The 19,041-nt window shown below is 41.3% G+C and overlaps 1 protein-coding gene across 2 annotated transcripts in view; it reads right to left on the bottom strand.

The window, feature by feature from the left end:
* Positions 1–958: 958 nt before the first annotated feature.
* The window catches only part of ABCA9 (ATP binding cassette subfamily A member 9), a 60,554-nt gene continuing 42,471 nt past the window's right edge, over positions 959–19,041 (bottom strand). For both annotated transcript variants that reach the window (XM_072781021.1, XM_072781022.1), the window contains exons 28-40: positions 17,401–17,469; positions 16,729–16,820; positions 15,408–15,528; positions 14,720–14,837; positions 13,666–13,757; positions 11,281–11,441; positions 10,820–10,895; positions 10,653–10,747; positions 9,844–9,963; positions 9,496–9,636; positions 8,370–8,449; positions 3,599–3,654; positions 959–3,466 (exon numbers count right to left, since the gene is read on the bottom strand). In XM_072781021.1, coding sequence (XP_072637122.1) covers positions 3,368–3,466; positions 3,599–3,654; positions 8,370–8,449; positions 9,496–9,636; positions 9,844–9,963; positions 10,653–10,747; positions 10,820–10,895; positions 11,281–11,441; positions 13,666–13,757; positions 14,720–14,837; positions 15,408–15,528; positions 16,729–16,820; positions 17,401–17,469 — 1,320 coding nt within the window. In that variant the 3' untranslated portion in view covers positions 959–3,367. The remainder of the gene's footprint in view (positions 3,467–3,598; positions 3,655–8,369; positions 8,450–9,495; positions 9,637–9,843; positions 9,964–10,652; positions 10,748–10,819; positions 10,896–11,280; positions 11,442–13,665; positions 13,758–14,719; positions 14,838–15,407; positions 15,529–16,728; positions 16,821–17,400; positions 17,470–19,041) is intronic.

Here is a 19,041-nt window from a genome sequence, read left to right as displayed (position 1 = left end):
TCCAGCAATTGCACTGCTGGAGATTTACCCAAATATACAGATGCAGTGAAATGCCGGGACACCTGCACCCCGATGTTTCTAGCAGCAATGTCCACAATAGCCAAACTGTGGAAGGAGCCTCGGTGTCCATTGAAAGATGAATGGATAAAGAAGATGTGGTCTATGTATACAATGGAATATTCCTCAGCCATTAGAAACGACAAATACCCACCATTTGCTTCGACATAGATGGAACTGGAGGGTATTATGCTGAGTGAAATAAGTCAATCGGAGAAGGACAAACATTATATGGTCTCATTCATTTGGGGAATATAAAAATTAGTGAAAGGGAATAAAAGGAAAAGGAGAAAAAATGAGTGGGAAATATCAGAAAGGGAGACAGAACATGAGAGACTCCTAATTCTGGGAAATGAACTAGGGGTAGTAGAAAGGGAGGTGGGTGGGGGGTGGTGACTGGATGACGGGCACTGAGGGGGGCACTTGATGGGATGAGCACTGGGTGTTATTCTATATGTTGGCAAATTAAACACCAATAAAAAATAAATTAAAAAAATAAAAATAAAAATACACCAAACCTCGTAAGCTTTCAAGACTCTTTGCCTCACTTGATTTTTCAGAGGTTCTACTGTTCAGGATACACCAGCTTGCTAAATTCTTAATTTTCCCTCACTGAAATAATTCACAGACCATTGTGTAACACATTACTGAAACTTGGACTCTCTTTATAAAGTACAGAGACATGAACTTCAAACAGAAGTTACTCTAATGCCTGCAAATTTTAAAATGTAGTATTGACCATTTTTATTTTGAAGTCCCTAGATTTCTTCAAAAATAACAATTTTTCTAGTTTAGTCCAAAGTATTTAATGCAAGGCATCAAAACCCCCAAATGAAGAAATCCACTGTCTTTAATTCATTTTTTACTTGGCTCCAAGATGATAAAATTACCAAGCAGTTGGTTTATTTTATTTTTAAAATTTATTTATTAATGAGAGACACAGAGAGAGAGGGGGGGGCAGAGACGCAGGCAGAGGGAAAAGTAGTCTCCATGCAGGGAGCCAGATGTGGGACTCGATCCCGGGTCTCCAGGATCAGGCCCTGGGCCGAAGGCGGCACTAAACTGCTGAGCCACCCGGGCTGCCCCAAGCAGTTGGTTTAAAGACATATAATGCAAGGGGGTGATTTAGAAAATGCCTAGAGATATTTTTGATTGTCACACTCAGGTGGAGATTGCTACTGGCATCTAGTGGGTAGAGACCAGGATTGCCATTGAATATTCTACAATATATAGTACAGCCTCTCCTTTCTCCCTTCCCCAACAAAGAATTGTCTGGTACAAAGTATCAACAGTGCCACTGTTGAGAAAAGCACATCTAGTATGAGAAAAATAAACCCCATATCATTAAAATTATTTATTCATCATCACTGCAATATTTTCATTTATTAAGCCCTTAGAATAAATTATTCTTACTTTCTACTTCAAATACTCCAAAAATTCACTCAATATAACTTTGTATTTCTAAGTTAGGTTATCCTTTCTTGTTTTTTTTTACAATACAACAAAGGGTAGACTCATCCAAAGGCATTATGTCTTGGGTTGGAAGTTACTGTTATTGGGCTATACTTTGAGGATGGTGTGGCACAGATGGGTTGAAAGTGAAGAAACGGTCACACTTGTAGAGCTGATGCAGGCAAGGATTGGGGACAGGCAGCTTAGAATAGTTCAAAGGTCTATGGCAATTGCATCAGTGTGGTCCAATCAAGAAATATTTACTTCACGGTTTTTCCCCACCCCTTTCCTGGCACCTGTGTTAGTTAACATAATATTGACTGTCTGTTGTAACAAACAATCCCACAATGTCTGTAATCTTAGTAGCTTGATACCACTTTGTCAAAGGAGTTTCATTTTTTGGTTTTGTGTTGGTGTATAGGTGTGTGTTTCATGGTTCCATCCTGAATAGTCCAGGTTACTCTGTAGGGAAGCTCATCTCCAAATGGGGACTCCCAGGACAGGTGCCAGAAAATGTGGTTTCTGGTGACGTCCCTTTTTCTGGCTTCCAGATAGCCACCTCACCGTGTCCTCATGTGATCTATTCCCTGTGAATGCATAGAGGGATGTGGTGTCTGTCCCCTTTTTTGTAAAGATACCAGTGCTATTGGATTAAGGCCTCAATATTATGACCTCATTGAACCTTATTATCTCCTTAAAGGTTTGATCTCTCTCCAAATACAGCCACACTGGAGTTCAGAGCTTTAACATAGGAATTTTGGGGGAATACAATTCAGTCCATAACAGCTAACAACAATAATAGTAGCAAGAACAACAAAAAACTCACCTAAATAAGAGTATACAAGTATATTGCACTGATTTTAAGGTGTTTACAGGATCATCAGTTGGAGAGGTCATAACATACATAAACAATGAGAAATTAAAGTCTGCATAAGAATAGATCCTTGCAGCACAAGAAAACATATAAAATGAGAAATATATTTTAAAATTGTAAGATACGTCATTTTTAATTGATTACTCAAATTCTTGCTGAAATTACTTATTTTAACAGGTTTCAAATTGCCTTTATAATCACGACAGACAAAACATAGACTGTACAATATTAAAATGTGAAAAAAAAGACAGAAAAGAAAAAGTTGTGTATCACAAATAAGCAAACAAATCAAAACAAAACAAAACAAAACAAAAACCAAAAACCAAAAACCAAACAAACCTTGAATTACAGAAAGTAAATATTTGTGATGAGCGCCGGGTGTTGTACGGAAGTGTGTGTCATTGTATTGGACACATGAAGTAATATGACACTATATGTTGACTAACTGGGATTTATTTTTTTAATTTTTTAATTTTTTTTTACTAACTGGGATTTAAATAAAAACTTCAAAAAAAGAAAAGCAACTACTGTGCTGCTGCAATCAAGGCCTCCTATTCCCCTAAAACCAGGATTAGGTCTTAACTTTATACTTATGCACTTAATTCAACGGGATAAGGAAAGAGTCAATATTTTAATGTTCAGAAAAAGAAAATTAGAGAATGTCTGTATCATCTTCAGAAACCCAAACATTCTATAATAAATGCATTTTTTATTTACTACTGTATGACATGCGGGATTTAGTTGCCCGTACAGAGGCCCCATGGTCCACTGTCGTGACTGTTCTCACTGACTTTACTCCTTAGTCCTTGCAGGTGTCGTATTATTGAGAAAAAAGGTGACATGGGTGTCAGAAGCATTTTGTATCATATCTGAGATAAGATATATTTATGACAGAAAATATTGTCTTTAAAAAGAGGCATAAGATTCAAAAGAAACAGAGTATTTGGAGCTTCCAGGGTCTCTTTGTGGGAGGAGCTTGGGGCTTCAAGGGTCTTCCTGTGGGAGGAGCTTCCACTTGACTGAAGGGTCAAGTTCTTCATCAAAGTCATCCAGCTCCTGCTCCTTGGAGAGCTCCAGGAAAACCTGAGAGGGGCAAGACAGAGAGAGACAGGGATGTCACGCTGCCCCCTCTTGCTGGCAAGTGAGTGCAAAGCGCATGCACATGTTGTACATGGATGTTCCACGGATGACACAGGGTCCCTACCGCTGACCCACCTGCTCCAGGGTGGACTGGGAGAGGCTGTACTCCTCCAAATCGAAGCTCTGTTTAACTGCAGAAGGACAGACATACGTTAGGAGTTCATCTATTTTTTTTTAAACTTGGAGAGTTTTACCAAGTGATATACAAAACATACAAACAGATTTTAACTATAAAAGATAAGGTAATAAGTATTCTCAGACTAACTATGGAAAGACATGTGCTGGCTTGGGCAGCGCCCATACTAAATACGGAAAGGTAAATTCTCCATGTGGTCTTGTAACAGGATGGAAATTCTCTCCGTTGTCTTGGAGTTTAGGGAGGGGCACACAAGAGGAAAGCAGTGTGAGGTTCCAGACCACCTATGCAGGGTCAGTGGGGAGACAGTTCCCTCTGCGCTAGAACACTAGCATGTCCCCCTCCACATCTGCCTTCACTCTGCTCTGCTCGGCTCTTTGCTCCACTGGCTGACTTAAGAAGCTTTTTCTGATGGTTTCCACCAGTGAGCTCATGAGGAGGGACAGAGCAGAGGGAGGTCAAGGCCTTTATGCCTTCCTGCCCACCCTGACATCAGCTTTGTCCCTTGATTGAAAGTCACTTCTTCTCACAGGGTCGCAGATTCTACATGATTCTGCTCCCGGGTTCTAACCACTGCATCCTCTCTTAATCCCTTTGGACCTAAGAATAGCAACACTTCTGCTGTTTCTAGTCTTGGGTGATCACACTGCTCCTTGCCCCTTTGCAAACGGTCCCTGCATAAACCAAACTTGGTTGAATTATCCTACTTTCCGTTTACCATTTATTATCAATGTGGACTGTGATTAAGACCTCAAACATGCAGATCCATAAAAGGAAGAAAATAATGAACAGAGAGGTTTCTTGTGGGCAATTATCAGATTGCTTTTCCTTTCTCCTCTCTGTGGCCAGAGGAATTGGTGGGATTGGCCTGCAATCTGGGGAAATGGGATTGTGTCCTTGACTCATGTCTTGGAACACATAAAAAATTATGGACGGTGATGGCTCTGTACTTTCAGAGTTTGGAGAGGCAAAGACGCTGGATCCAACAGGAGGTACTCTAAGAGATCTCTTGGAAAGGTATGGGGATTCCAAGAAGTGGCCCAGGGGCTGCAAGAGACCAAGAGACCAAGAGAAGAAGACATCACCCACCCCAGAGTGAAAGCTGTAGTCAGAAGTTACAGATGGGAGGGGAGAGGGAGTCTTCAAGGATTTCATCTCTGCACAGGAGGCCCTGATGCCATAGTATGGCTCTAATGATCAAATCTAGCTTAGCTGTCAAATTTTCTCTTTTTCTCTCCCCTTACACTCCATACTGGGGAGGCTCAAAACATCAGCATATGCACAGAGAAGGGTATGAGATAAGAAGGAAGATAAAACCATCCCTCTGGCCTCCTTAGATCCAAGTTTCCAGATATTAAGCAACTCTGACCTGGAGTGAGCACGCGAGGCCAGAGTTCTGTTGCAGGTTGCAATACCCTAAAGTGATCTGATGCTATGGGAGCATGAGTCTAAGGAATGGTCAAAAGAATGTTCATGGGACATGCGTTGTGCTTGTACACTGCTGAGCCTACTTAATAAAGGCATTATCACTGAGAATGTAACTGTGTCTAATTTAACATTTGGAAGGGGGAAAAGAATTGCTAAGTTATATTTCCAACAACAGTGGGGCAGAAAACTGTGATAACAGAAAGCAGAACTTTAGTTTTAGCAAGTGAAACACAACAGAAGGAATCTGAATGGGAGGGAACATGTTTAAAAGCAGAAACATTAGAAGGCTGGATTGGCAGAGTTAATATTGTGAAAATGTCAATGTTACTCAGGGCAATTTACACATTTAATGCAATCCCTATCAAAATACCATGGACTTTCTTCAGAGAGTTAGAACAAATTATTTTAAGATTTGTGTGGAATCAGAAAAGACCCCAAATAGCCAGGGGAATATTGAAAAAGAAAACCAGAGCCAGGGGCATCACAATGCCGGATTTCAGGTTGTACTATAAAGCTGTGGTCATCAAGACAGTGTGGTACTGGCACAAAAACAGACACATAGATCAGTGGAACAGAATAGAGAACCCAGAAATGGGTCCTCAACTCTATGGTCAACTGATAGTCGACAAAGCAGGAAAGACTACCCACTGGAAAAAGGACAGTCTCTTCAATAAATGGTGCTGGGAAAATTGGACAGCCACGTGCAGAAGAATGAAACTAGACCACTCCCTTGCACCATACACAAAGATAAACTCAAAATGGATGAAAGATCTAAATGTCAGACAAGAGTCCATCAAAATCCTAGAGGAGAACACAGGCAACACCTATTTTGATCTCGGCCACAGTAACCTCTTGCAAGATACATCCATGAAGGTAAAAGAAACAAAAGCAAAAATGAACTATTGGGACTTCATCAAGATAAGAAGCTTTTGCACAGCAAAGGATACAGTCAACAAAACTCAAAGACAACCTACAGAATGGGAGAAGATATTTGCAAATGACTTATCAGATAAAGGGCTAGTTTCCAAGATCCATAAAGAACTTATTAAACTCAACACCAAAGAAACAAACAATCCAATCATGAAATGGGCAAAAGACATGAACAGAAATCTCACAGAGGAAGACATAGACATGGCCAACATGCACATGAGAAAATGCTCTGCATCACTTGCCATCAGGGAAATACAAATCAAAACCACAATGAGATCCCACCTCATACCAGTGAGAATGGGGCAAATTAACAAGACAGGAAACAACACATGTTGGAGAGGATGTGGAGAAAGGGGAACCCTCCTGCACTGTTGGTGGGAATGTGAACTGGTGCAGCCACTCTGGAAAACTGTGTGGAGGTTCCTCAAAGAGTTAAAAATCGATCTGCCCTATGATCCAGCAATTGCACTGCTGGGGATTTACCCCAAAGATGCAGATGCAATGAAACACCGGGACACCTGCACCCCGATGTTTCTAGCAGCAATGTCCACAATAGCCAAACTGTGGAAGGAGCCTCGGTGTCCACCGAAAGATGAATGGATAAAGGAGATGTGGTCTATGTATACAATGGAATATTCCTCAGCCATTAGAAATTATAAATACCCACCATTTGCTTCAACGTGGATGGAACTGGAGGGTATTATGCTGAGTGAAATAAGTCAATCGGAGAAGGACAAACATTATATGGTCTTATTCATTTGGGGAATATAAAAAATAGTGAAAGGGAATAGAAGGGAAGGGAGAAGAAATGGGTAGGAAATATCAGAAAGGGAGACAGAACATCAAGACTCCTAACTCTGGGAAACGAACTAGGGGTGGTGGAAGGGGAGGAGGGCGGGGGTGGGGGTGAGTGGGTGACGGGCACTGAGGGGGGCACTTGATTGGATGAGCACTGGGTGTTGTTCTGTATGTTGGCAAATTGAACACCAATAAAAAATAAATTTATTATTAAAAAAAAAAAAAGAAGGCTCTTAAGAAAAGACTCCCCTGTACATTAGGGAGGCAGCCTTCCTGGAACATCTCCCTCCCTTCTCCTAACTGTTTGTAAAACACTTCATGCTGATCCGAGTCTGTTGTAGGAATGCTTCTCCCTAGGGTGATGCAAAATTGGTCACTAGGCCAGGATGGCCACGGTGAGAAATGGCCCATAGAGCAAAGGTGACCGGCAGAAGGAAGAAGTGAAAAGAAGCTATCTCCGGCAATTGTAACCTTGTCTCAAGGAGAAAAATTTCTCTAAGAACTAGAATGTCTGGGGCTTCTAATGACTGACAGGTGAAAGTAAGAAAGCACAGGTGAAGAAGAGGGGGAGAGGGACTCTTGGGTGACTCAGATGGTTGAGTATCTGACTCGTGATTTTAGCTTAGGTCTTGATCTAAGGGTCATGAGTTCAAGCTCCATGGTGGGCCCACACTGGGCGTGGAGTAGGCTCCACACGCCCAGTGTGGAGCCCACTTAATAAAAAGAAAAAGAGGGGAGTGTGTGCAGCGTTTTATCAGATGTCATACACTGGTATATGTGGTGATAGGTAGAATCAGAGCCCATGATAGATCGATGCAGTACATAAAGATCACAGTCCAAGAGTTTGGAAAAGAGTTATGTCTTAGCCCACTCCCATAGAGAGGGACCTCCTCATCAACATCTAATGCTATCTAAGAGTACAAACAGGCTAAAAAATTTTTTTTTGGGGATCCCTGGGTGGCGCAGCGGTTTGGCGCCTGCCTTTGGCCCAGGGCGCGATCCTGGAGACCCGGGATCGAATCCCACGTCGGGCTCCCGGTGCATGGAGCCTGCTTCTCCCTCTGCCTGTGTCTCTGCCTCTCTCTCTCTCTCTGTGTGACTATCAAATAAAAATTAAAAAAAAAAATTTTTTTGGTATGAATCTGTGGACACTCCAGTCACAAACGCCAAAGGTCTCTTCCTTCTAGAGCCTCATTCAATTAGGACAGGATTTCCCACCCTTGCCACAAAGGACATTTTGGTCTGATGCGTCTATGCTGTGAGAGGGAGCTGACCTGTGTGCATTGCAGGATGTTTGGCATCATCCTTGGCCTTAACCCACAAGATACCAGTCGTACCCCCCTCCCCAACTTCCAGCCTTAGTTACGACAACCAAAGATATCCACAGACATCACCAAATCACTTGTGGTTGAGAAGCACTGGATTAAAAGTCTTAATACTTTATTTCTGGTATAATGGCACAATTTCATGTCCGTGTACCTCTTATACTGGTTTAATGCAAGATTTGAATTTCTCTGTTTCTTGGAGTCCTTATCTCTAAACAGTGACTCTTACCTATCTCTAATTTGAAGAAAGCCTGTGATAAGGGTCGCACGTCCTCAACAGGCAACTTATAGACCATCAGGGAGGAGTACCTATGAGGAATAGAGAGTGAGGCTGAGCTCCAGGTTGCAAGAAGACAACCACTGATGGATGTGCATCTAAAAAGCAGCAACAGGGACTCCTGGGTGGCTCAGTGGTTGGGCATCTGCCTTTAGCTCAGGTCGTGATCCTGGGGTCCTGGGATTCAGTCCCACATCGGGGGCCCTGCAAGGAGCCTGCTTCTCCCTCTGCCTATGTCTCTGCCTCTCTCTCTCTGGTGTCTCTCATGAATAAATAAATAAAATCTTTTTAAAAATAAAATAAAATAAAAAATAAGCAGCAGCAACAATATCGCCAACAATTTATTTCAATGCATAGACACATGCATTGCAATGGACAGAGGTAGTGAATGTTCTTTAACCAATAAGAAGTCATTTTACTGAAGAAGAAGCATGAGGAGGCTCTCAGAGCTAAGCTCCTTTTTGGTCTCAGGAGGAATGAGACACAGAGGAAACCCCCAGAGCCTGCACCCCAGGATTACTTATTATCCTTCTTCCTTAGTGAGAAGAGAATAGCATTTAAGACAAAAGCACTAGGTTTGCCTCCTGCCTCTGCTGCTAGGGTTTGGTGTGGTCTAACCGACCTGAGCCTCAAGTGCCATTATCAATAATAATAAAAGTGCTAAGAGCCTCCACTCACTGAGCATTGACTGATGCCTGGTCTTGGTTTTAGACTAGTGATCGTATTTAATGGGGATGGTTTTACCCTCTAGAAGGGATCCCGATGACCTCGGTCCTTGCACACGTTAGGACCTGGCCCATGAGCGAGCAGCCAGGAATGCAAATTCCCTTACAACAATCAGCTTCCAAATCAGTACTTTGCTCTCTCATTTCCCTCCCATGGAAGGAAATTCCCTTGGAATCGGGCCTTCCTCTAATAATTAAAATACTCACAATTACCATAATTTCTCTAATAATTAAAATACAATTACCATAGAGTTAAAAAACCCAAAAAGAATGATCAAGTAAGGCTTTTATTTCTCTTCACAATAATAGAAAACGGAATAATAGAAGACACAAAAACCAACACCTGGGCCTACCTTTCCTGCCGGGCAGCTTGAGGGAAAAGTCTCAGAATTTCACAGTGGAGGGGCTCCACCTGGGTGGGGGTCTTCACCTTCATCTCCAGCAGATAATCTTTGCCAAATCTGCTTTTCAGATGTTGGATAGAACCAATACATCTGGAGGTAGGAGGAGGAGGAAGTTAAGCAAGAGAAGGGAAAGATAAATCTATGCCTGGTGATTTTCAGCCTCCAGAGAGAGGCCAGGGCCATGCAGAGGGGAAGCAACCAGCCACTTCAGCTGGGGACAGTGATAACACCATGTGGGGAAATGTCTTCTGCTCCTGGCCCACGGAGGCCCAAGGGTGGGCAGGGATGGGCACCCACCTCAGCCTTCCCGACACCATGATGGCCACGCGGTCACACACGGCCTCGGCCTCTGCCATGTAGTGGGTGGTCAGGAGGGCGCCCCTCTCCGTGTTCCCAAAGGTGGCCCGGATCGTCTGCCTACATTAGGTCATGGGCAATGTTAGCTAGCTGGAACGCTCAAGGTAAGAGGACAAGACTTTCAAGCATGTTTCACTGGCAAACATGCAACAACTAGTGAATTCAGATTAGACAAAGAAAGGATTTTTGAAGGCACGGCAGTCATGTCAATATCCCAACTATTGGGCAGAGTGTTGAATTCAGAACATGGCTGGGGCTGAATGTAGAGGATGATATTGGGTAAAGGGGTATTTAGAAATGCTGAATTCCAAGGATATGTATGAGAGGGCAATGGGAAGAAAGATGGAAAAGGAGAAGCACTTATTTAAAAGCATGAAAGTAATGATAAAGTACAAAACAGCAGATTTCAGAATCCTAAGAACTTGGGATTTTTTTTCCTCTATAAGAACCACATTATCAGGTCATGCTGTAGGAATTGAAACTGAGTAAGAGATGGATGTGGTTGACTATAAAAAAAGGCCATGCATATCCGGAAGACCTATGATGAAAAACAAGATTCTCAAAGTATTAGGGTGTTAGAATTCTCTTTTTCTTCTTAATAAAAATTGACTGTGATGGAGAGTCAGATTTTTCCCCCTTATTTCATTTCCTGATAACGTGTTGTCTTTTGCCTTATAAACAATGATTTTGAAGACCAGTTGTTATAGGACTAATCAGTTCACTTAAGTTTATTCATGACACCTCCTCACCACATTTGCTGCTGCCCCTCGGGGTCCATGCCCGTGGATGGTTCGTCCAGAAGCACCACGGATGGGTTTCCCAGGATGCTCAGTGCAAAGCACAGCTGGAACGAGAGGACAGTGTGTCTGACACCGACAGGCAGGGTGCGCAGAGTAACACCGGGCCCTGTTCCTACCTTCCTCTTTATTCCCTCGGATAAGGTCTTCACGGGCAGCTTCATCTGGTCCTGCAGCTTGAGCGCATCCGCCAACCTGAAGGAAGCAGAGTGCGTCAATCCACATCATCCTCAAACTGTGGGGACTGTGAGTGGGGGATGGGCAAATCAGAACAAACACTATATCAGAAACATTTTAAAAAGAGTATTCTCAATGATCATAAAATTGAAACCACCTAGGATCCTTTATGAATCTTTCCTAGCAAATTCATATTTTTCAATGACTCCTTTCTATATGAGGGATAATCAATAAAATTTTTCTATCCAGCCTTAGTGTGCAAGAACACAACACTCAGCTGGCTTCTTGATAACCACAGGCATGAAGTCATTGGTTAGAATCTCTCCCTTCGTTAATTCTGTGTCAACATCATTCCTATCACATCACCCCCAGTAGAGAAAGGGTGTGTCTCCCCCCCAGGTACCGTGTGATGGTGACTGTAGCATCCCCTTTCTTCAGCCCTTTGATGGCAGCAAACACCTCCAGATGTTCCCTCACTGAGAGGTTGGGCCACAGCACGTTCTCCTGAGGACAGTAGCCCAAGAACCTGAGGGAGTCTCCTTCACTGTTCCCTTTCAAAATCACCTACAAAAAATTAATTCTCACATTCAGCCCAAAATTTTGTGTACATGTGTATGTGCACATCAGTGCATAATTGAGTGATGCACTCCCCCTACACACATGGCTGCCGAGAGTGCAAAGGGAAGTAAGTGATCACTTAGCTCGAGGAGAAAGATGGTAAAAACTCAACAGATCAAAAGGAAGATATTCCACATTGACATATCCCTCTATTGTATTTTAGCCTTTATTACCAAGCCCATTACGTTGGTTGAATTCAGGGCTGCTTATTTGGTTGTCCATTGTTTGACCTCCTTCATTGATCCAAGAGTTCAAAGGATTAGACACTTGTTGAGGATTCTGTGTCCTCAATGTTAAACTAGCTAAATTATAGGACCTGTTCCACAAGTTTATCACGAGCATTTAAAAGGGCAAAGATTCTCAATTAGGGACAATCTTCCTTCCAGAAGACATTTGGTAATGTCTGGAGATGTTTTTGATTGTTATACTTGGGTGCTGCTGGGATGGAATGGATAGAGGCCAGGGATGCTACCCTACATCCTATAATGCACAGGACAGTCCTTTCAAAAAAAAAAAAAAAATCCAGTCCAAAACGTTACCAGTGCCAAGCTTGAGAAAATCTGAGCTAAGGTAATAAATGAAAAGTCCTTGGCACTAGTCCAGCACAGAGCAACCAATAAGCACCACTAAATGGCATTTATTATTTTTATGAACCAGTCATTGTGCTATACGATAATATTAACAGGTAATGTGTACCAGGGCTTACCATGTGCTAGAATCTAAGCATTTATGTGTTTTGAATTATTTGATCAAATTATTTTATACAAATTACTTCATCACGTAATTTATAGTATATGTTCTGCCAAAGCGAGCACATCATCAAGTAATTTATATAGTGTTGAAGAACTCTATATGACTCAGGTCGTAGTTTTATCATTTTTGTTTCACATAGGAGAAAACTAACATGTGCATAGATTCAGAGACTTGAAGAAGGTCACACAAGCTACCCCCAGCAGTTAAAGCTGGACTCTGCCTTCAGAATCCAACCCTTGACTTCAATGCCATATTGCCTTTCCCTAATACAGAGGAAGAGAGGACTAGTTAATGTGGGCTTGCAGAGCTTTCAATCTAGAGAGAGGGATGGAAAATAAAAACAAATAGAGATATACGGGGATGAATTATAGCCCCTGCTTAAAGCTTTCAAGGCAATAAATGTGATAAAGAATAAGAAAAAGATCCAGTGTAGCTACGAGTGTAGTTAGGAAAAGTCCTTGTGGGGAGGTAAATTTCAAGGAGACGAGAAGGAGGCAACCAAGTACAAAGCTGAATGAGGAGCACTCCAGCCAATGGAAAAATAAACCCAAAGATCCTACAGAGGGACGATGACCAAAGGCCAATGTGAGTGGGAGATACGCAGAGCCCAGATCTTACAGGCCCTTTTTCTGCCATGGTAAAGATTTTGGATCAATTCTAACTGAAGGATGATAAGCAGGATAGTGACACAATCTCATCTGCGTCTTTGAAGGATTCCGCTGGTCGCTATGTGGGCAAGAGTAGAAATGGAAAGATAATTTGGAGACCTCTGTTGCAATCCACACCATGAGACAACCTCTCTTCATGGTCACTCCCTCTGCCCTCCCTCAACCTTCTGTAGCTTCTGCTCAGTCGTTCTGTCCTGTGGACCTCTGTCAATCATTTTATCCAACTTGGCCTAGGCGTACTGCCAAGTGGCATCCATATATCATTCTAGTTTTTGATTTGGAATTTAGACAATCATTATTTTTTTCTCCAATCTATGATCTCTGTTTTCTGAATAAATCCTGGATCTTGACAATTCAATTCAACAAATCGTCAGGCTACATAAGTCAACAAAAATTAAAACAAAAACAAAAACCAAACAAACAAAAAAAAACACAAAGATTTCTGACCATGAAGAAAGCTAATGTTTAGCTTCACTTAACAAAATATTTCCTGTTAATGTCATTACTTTTCATTCAATAAAGCATATGTTGTAGACAATACGTACCCTTTTCAGCACCTATTTTTGGAATTAAGGAGGAAATTTTTATTTGTTAAGGGAGAAATTTTTAATCTTCTTCATTTCAATGCACAACACAATTGATTAATACGAAAGGATCATTTATGCCTTTTTAAGATTGTCATCAAATGTTCACTGTTTAGTGCTTCATTGGGCAGCATTAATGACCATGTTTCTGTGTGTTTTACTGACCTGTCCTGCAGTTGGATTTGTGTCTCCAGTTATCATCTTAATAGTTGTACTTTTACCAGCTCCGTTGTGTCCTAAGAGCCCTATAACTTCACCTGAAAGAAATAGGTATGCTCAGAATTAGAACTTCAAATAATTTCAATAAACATAAAAGCAAATGCTATTAGAAAGCTCACTATGTGTCAAGCTCTGTGTCTAGTGCACTAATGCATTATTTCACCTATTCTTCACACACACACACACACACACACACACACACCCCTAAGCATTGTTATTGACTTCATTTTATAGGCAAAGAAAGTGAAGGGTAAGGAGGGTATGTGACTTGTGCAGGGTCATCCAGCCAATAAGATGCTGAGCTAGAATTGAAACAAATCTTGCTTCCAAAGTCTGTTGCATTTAACAGACACTTCCACAAAATGTGCTGTTTGTTAGAATGGAGATTGCACCCCGGTGCCCCAGGGAGTCTGATCTGTGTACGTTCCCTGTTGGGAAATCAATCATCTTACTTCAAAAGCTACATCATCCTTCTTAACAGAAGGACTGGCTCCTTTTCTTTTCGTTCTTTCTTCTTTTTAAAAAAAATTTATTTATTTTATTTTTTGCTGTTGTTCTTTTTTTGTTTGTTTGCCTGTTTTAACAGAACGGACATAACTGTCTTTTTAGGCAAAGAAAAGAAAAACACCACTGTTTTCGTAACTGAGGCTTTTAATCACGTGCCTGCTGATGAGCTGGCTACCTCTCATGATTTCAGCAGAGGGCCCCAGATTCAGGTACTAGTCCTGCCTCCCAAAGACCTCATCTCGGGAGGTCAAGATCACTCTGCTAACAGTTAAAACTACTGCCTTGGGGATCCCTGGGTGGTGCGGCGGATTGGCGCCTGCCTTTGGCCCAGGGCGCAATCCTGGAGACCCGGGATCGAATCCCACGTCGGGCTCCCGGTGCATGGAGCCTGCTTCTCCCTCTGCCTGTGTCTCTGCCTCTCTTTCTCTCTCTCTGTGTGTGACTATCATAAATAAATAAAAATTAAAAAAAAAATAAAACAACTGTCTCCAACCTTTTTTAACACAGAAAGAGACATTTCTTATGGCCACTTTTTTCTTCCTCTTAGCAAAGCAGTTTCTCTTTTTGCCTGCATATTCCTTCCGTAGACAGCTAGCAATGATGACAGGTTTCTGTAGAGACAAGTAAATAACAAGGGGGCTTTATTTTTACCTGGAAATGAGTGAGCGCTCCATACCGCCTCCAACTACATTTTTCCCTGTACAGAATCATGCCTCAGACAAGTCCTTCCCCCAGAAACTGCCATTTTCAAGTGACCTCTCCCAATCTATATTTATGCAGGGAAATAACATTTGCACCATATCGCATGATTGGTGTTTGTCCTTCCTCAGAAGATAGGAATAGAGACATCCACCAAACCAAAAAGACTGTTAAGGCACAGACTCACACATGCACTCGCACACACACACACACACACACCCCTCAGAGGGACTCTTTCCTCTTGCAGTAACCTTTTTGGCCATGCTAAAGATTTTGGATAAACAACCCTAAAAAATAACAAGCCTGTGTCCATGCAATGTGTGTATTTGCCTTGTTCTCCTATCCTTGTAGACATTGCATATTCACTGAAATCAAGTAATGAGCTATGTGTGGGAGGATGAAAGAAACACAAAGTGTTTTTCAAAATATTCATATGAGGATGTATCCCCCCTTTCTTGGATGAACGTTTTTAGTAGTTGTACCTCATCAAAATCTGCAAGAGTCTCAGCATTTGTGGTTCTCCTTCTTTCCCCCTCAACATCTTCACCCTCTCCTGCGGGTTCTTCTGGGTTTGGAAAAATACTGCTGCTTCTTGGAGAAATTCTAAAATCAAAACAGTGTAATAATAACAGATTTCCAGTTGAAAAACTTGTAGCCAAAATAATGAGCTTTCTGTAGACTGCTCTCAGTGATGTGGACAGATTAACCGTGAGTACAACATAATCCCCATTTTTCCACTCTACGCCATCTGCTTTGTAAACAGCCTGGTTTCCACTGATGAGTCAAATGATGTTACTCTTACATCATCCTCACTCTTTGCCTGGGTTTACTTTTCCTTGTTGATTGTGACTTTTAAAAAAAATGAATAAATAAAACAGGACACAGATTCCGAAGCACAGTTGCATGAGAAAGGCATCTAGGAACTGGAATTTTGGCAGACATTTTGGAATTCTAAAGACTTTGCAAGAACCATGGATGGAAACATTTGGAATTAGAGATGCATCCCAGATAATCCAGGACACATAATCACCAGTGAGTGAGCATCGCCCTTTCTTAGGAATTTGGGTCAGAATCACTCCTTCCCGACTGCTACCCATCCAATTTTTCCTTCATCATCCTGGATTTTCATCTCCCTCTTTCATGCCATCCCAAATTACTGCTGTCTGCTGATTTCCTAAAACATGGCTGTCTTCTTGTCACGCTCCTGCTCTACCACCTACTTCACGCTTGAACTTGATTCATATCTTGTCAGTTAGGTGAGGTTTCTAAAACATTCCTGTCTTTGTTTCCCATTAGGTAATTTGCAAAATGTTCCCTATGCTTCTTTATTCCAAAATCCTCCAAAATTTAGCTTTAATTTAAATATCCATTACCTTGCAATACAAACCTTCAAGTTCTTTTTAGCTACTTCTCAAATCTACAGGAAGGTGGCATTTATACTACCTTTTGTTCTTTTGCTCAAACTACCTTCCTGGACAGGCTACACTTACCAATTGTTTATCTTTACTTACCCATTATTTTAAAGCTTTTACCTTTCCTATATAACTTTCTTTTAGTATGTCAGTGGAATTATAGTATTCCTTAATTTTTCAGTGTCTCACATGTGCTAATGTGGCTTCCCATTCTAGATTGTGAGCTCATAAAAGTATCATGAATTTTAGTAATTTCGTATACTACACAATTCCTTTAAAAAAAAAAAAACCCTGTGCAGTAATTTTTACTTAATTAACTTAAGAATATAACAATGTTTTTAAACAATGAATATTAAAATAGCACATGAAATTTTATTGGAATTTTCTCAACCTGAACACAGGATCTTTTCTCATTGATTTCTTCCTAAAGTTCACTTCCAGACACCGGAGAACAAAAACGAAAATGAAAAAATGAAGGTAAGGCTAAGGGGAGAAAAAGACAATCAATATTAGAAATCACCATAAAAACAACAACTTTAATATTGGAATTTATTTAAGGAGATTGATCTTATGTACAAAAATAGATCTGATAACATTTTCACCATTTTGAAAGACAATTTAATATTCAGTGAAACTCTCAGCACTAGCTTCACTGCTCTTCAGAAAAGCCATAACAGACAAGACTGTGGTAAGTTGGTACCAGGACTGTTCATGCCATTGGGAGTTTGGGTCCACATTCAGTGTGTGTGTGTTGCTTCAGATATGCTTTAAAAGCTGGATTTTATGATACCCGGGTGGCTCAGTGGTTGAGAGTCTCCCTTCGGCCCAGGGCCCTGGAGTCTCAGGATCAAGTCCCACATTGGGCATGGAGCCTGCTTCTCTCTCTGCCTGTGTCTCTGCCTTTCTCTCTCTGTGTTTCTCATGAGTAAATAAATAAGTAAATAAATAATCTTTTAAAAAAAGTTGGATTTTTAAGTGCCCAAATTAAACTTTTTAACTTAATGTTAAGCATACAAATGTGTCCCCCTCATGCAAGAACATTTAAATGGAAATGTATTCTTACTATTAGCAGTGCCAGAAACACAATTTGCTGTTCTGAAGCTCCTAAATAATCCATGGAGTCAGGAGAAATCTATAAAATGAGGAAAAGTATATTTAGATGAACCTTTTTCTGTTTGTAAATCTCACCTCATGTAAGATAAATTAATGTCCATTAAATGACCTTGCCAGCGTTCTCTCTTGTGTGCATCAGGTAAAAGTCAATTTCTGACTGCCCTGTGGGTCTTCCGCGCTTTCAAAGTCACCTAGTGACTATGCTTGACTAGAGGCTCAGATGCTTTTATACTTAACACTGTGAGTCAGCAGATTCACCCTGCTAGGAGAATCCCGGGTGGTGCTGGAAGGACCCATCAAAGCCATGGGCAAGATCTGTCTTAAGACAAACCTTCACCCCTAACTTTTACCTGTCTTTCTCTCTACATCTGTGCTCCTTCCTCAAGAGCCCTGGAACCATTACATTGCTCTGTCCCCTGCTCCGCCCACTCTTAAGAATAATCATGACAAAGACAAAGATCTTCACCTGGAGTTTTGCAGTTTTCATTAGATTTACAATAGATGCATAATATCCATAATATCCATCCATAATGCATAAATGCATGATTTTCGTTAGATACACAAAACATCTTAAAGCATCTCTCAACTCTTTAGTAAATAAAGAGTAAAGAGCCAATTTTATTTCCTGAGCTATATTTCCCAGGACTTTCTTCTGAGCAATCTTAGGCTGATATGGTAAACTCTATCACATTTGTCCACCATCTAGAAAAGATGATTATGTTTTTGCATTGAATGGTTTGCCGGGACCCGGACCTTATTTTAAATGATCTTGTTCTCCTATGTGCCTCAGTCACCCACTTCAAATACAGTACCACATCCAAAATCTATGTTAGTCCCCTTCCTCTTTGCCCTGTCTACCGTGTCTAATTTTTTCAGCTTTTTGCTCTACCATCCTTACTCTGTAATCTGGAGTTGGTGACCTTCCAACCCACCAACCTCACCACTGTCTCACTGTCCATAAATGCCCTCATTTCCTTAACTTCATACTCCCTAGCTTAGAATCCATGGTCCGTTGCTATAATTTCTCCTTATACAGAACCACCGCTCCATGACTCCCCTGGCAAAAACACTAAGCCTGGTTGAACCTAACTCCACCTGCCCTGAATCGCATATGAGAAGGAGATTATGATAAGAAAATCTATCAACTTTGCTGACTTCACTTGGAAAGTAGGGCAAGGGGTCTTTGAGCACTGCCTGCCTGTTCTACTGACTTACTTTCTGAAATCACTGTTCACATCATTTCCTCTATCCTCAAACTTTCAACACCTCTGTTCATCTCACTCTATATTGATAAGTTCATCTCTTTCCCTAAGAAAGGATCGCACAGAAAAGAATCATGCCTCTTCCTACCATCAAAGCCACTGATCTATCTGCCTCACGCTATGATCTTGGTAAATGGATGGAATGTTCCTGCTTTGATAGAAAGCAACCTCTTTGCTTGGGTGCTCTATGACATTCATTTCTCAGCTGTTCAAAGACTTGGCTTTTTAGATAGTTCATGTCCCTCTTTTCATCAGAAATTTTGCTCATACCTTCCTAGACCAAAATGTATTCTCCTCATTCCATCTCTGATACTCTTTTTAGCAAAGCT

This window comes from Canis lupus, chromosome 16 (genome assembly GCF_048164855.1).
Source record: "Canis lupus baileyi chromosome 16, mCanLup2.hap1, whole genome shotgun sequence".
In the NCBI taxonomy this organism is placed as follows: domain Eukaryota; kingdom Metazoa; phylum Chordata; class Mammalia; order Carnivora; family Canidae; genus Canis; species Canis lupus.
The sequence above is the reverse complement of the archived record's forward strand: the minus strand, read 5'-3'. Positions and strand labels throughout refer to the sequence as shown.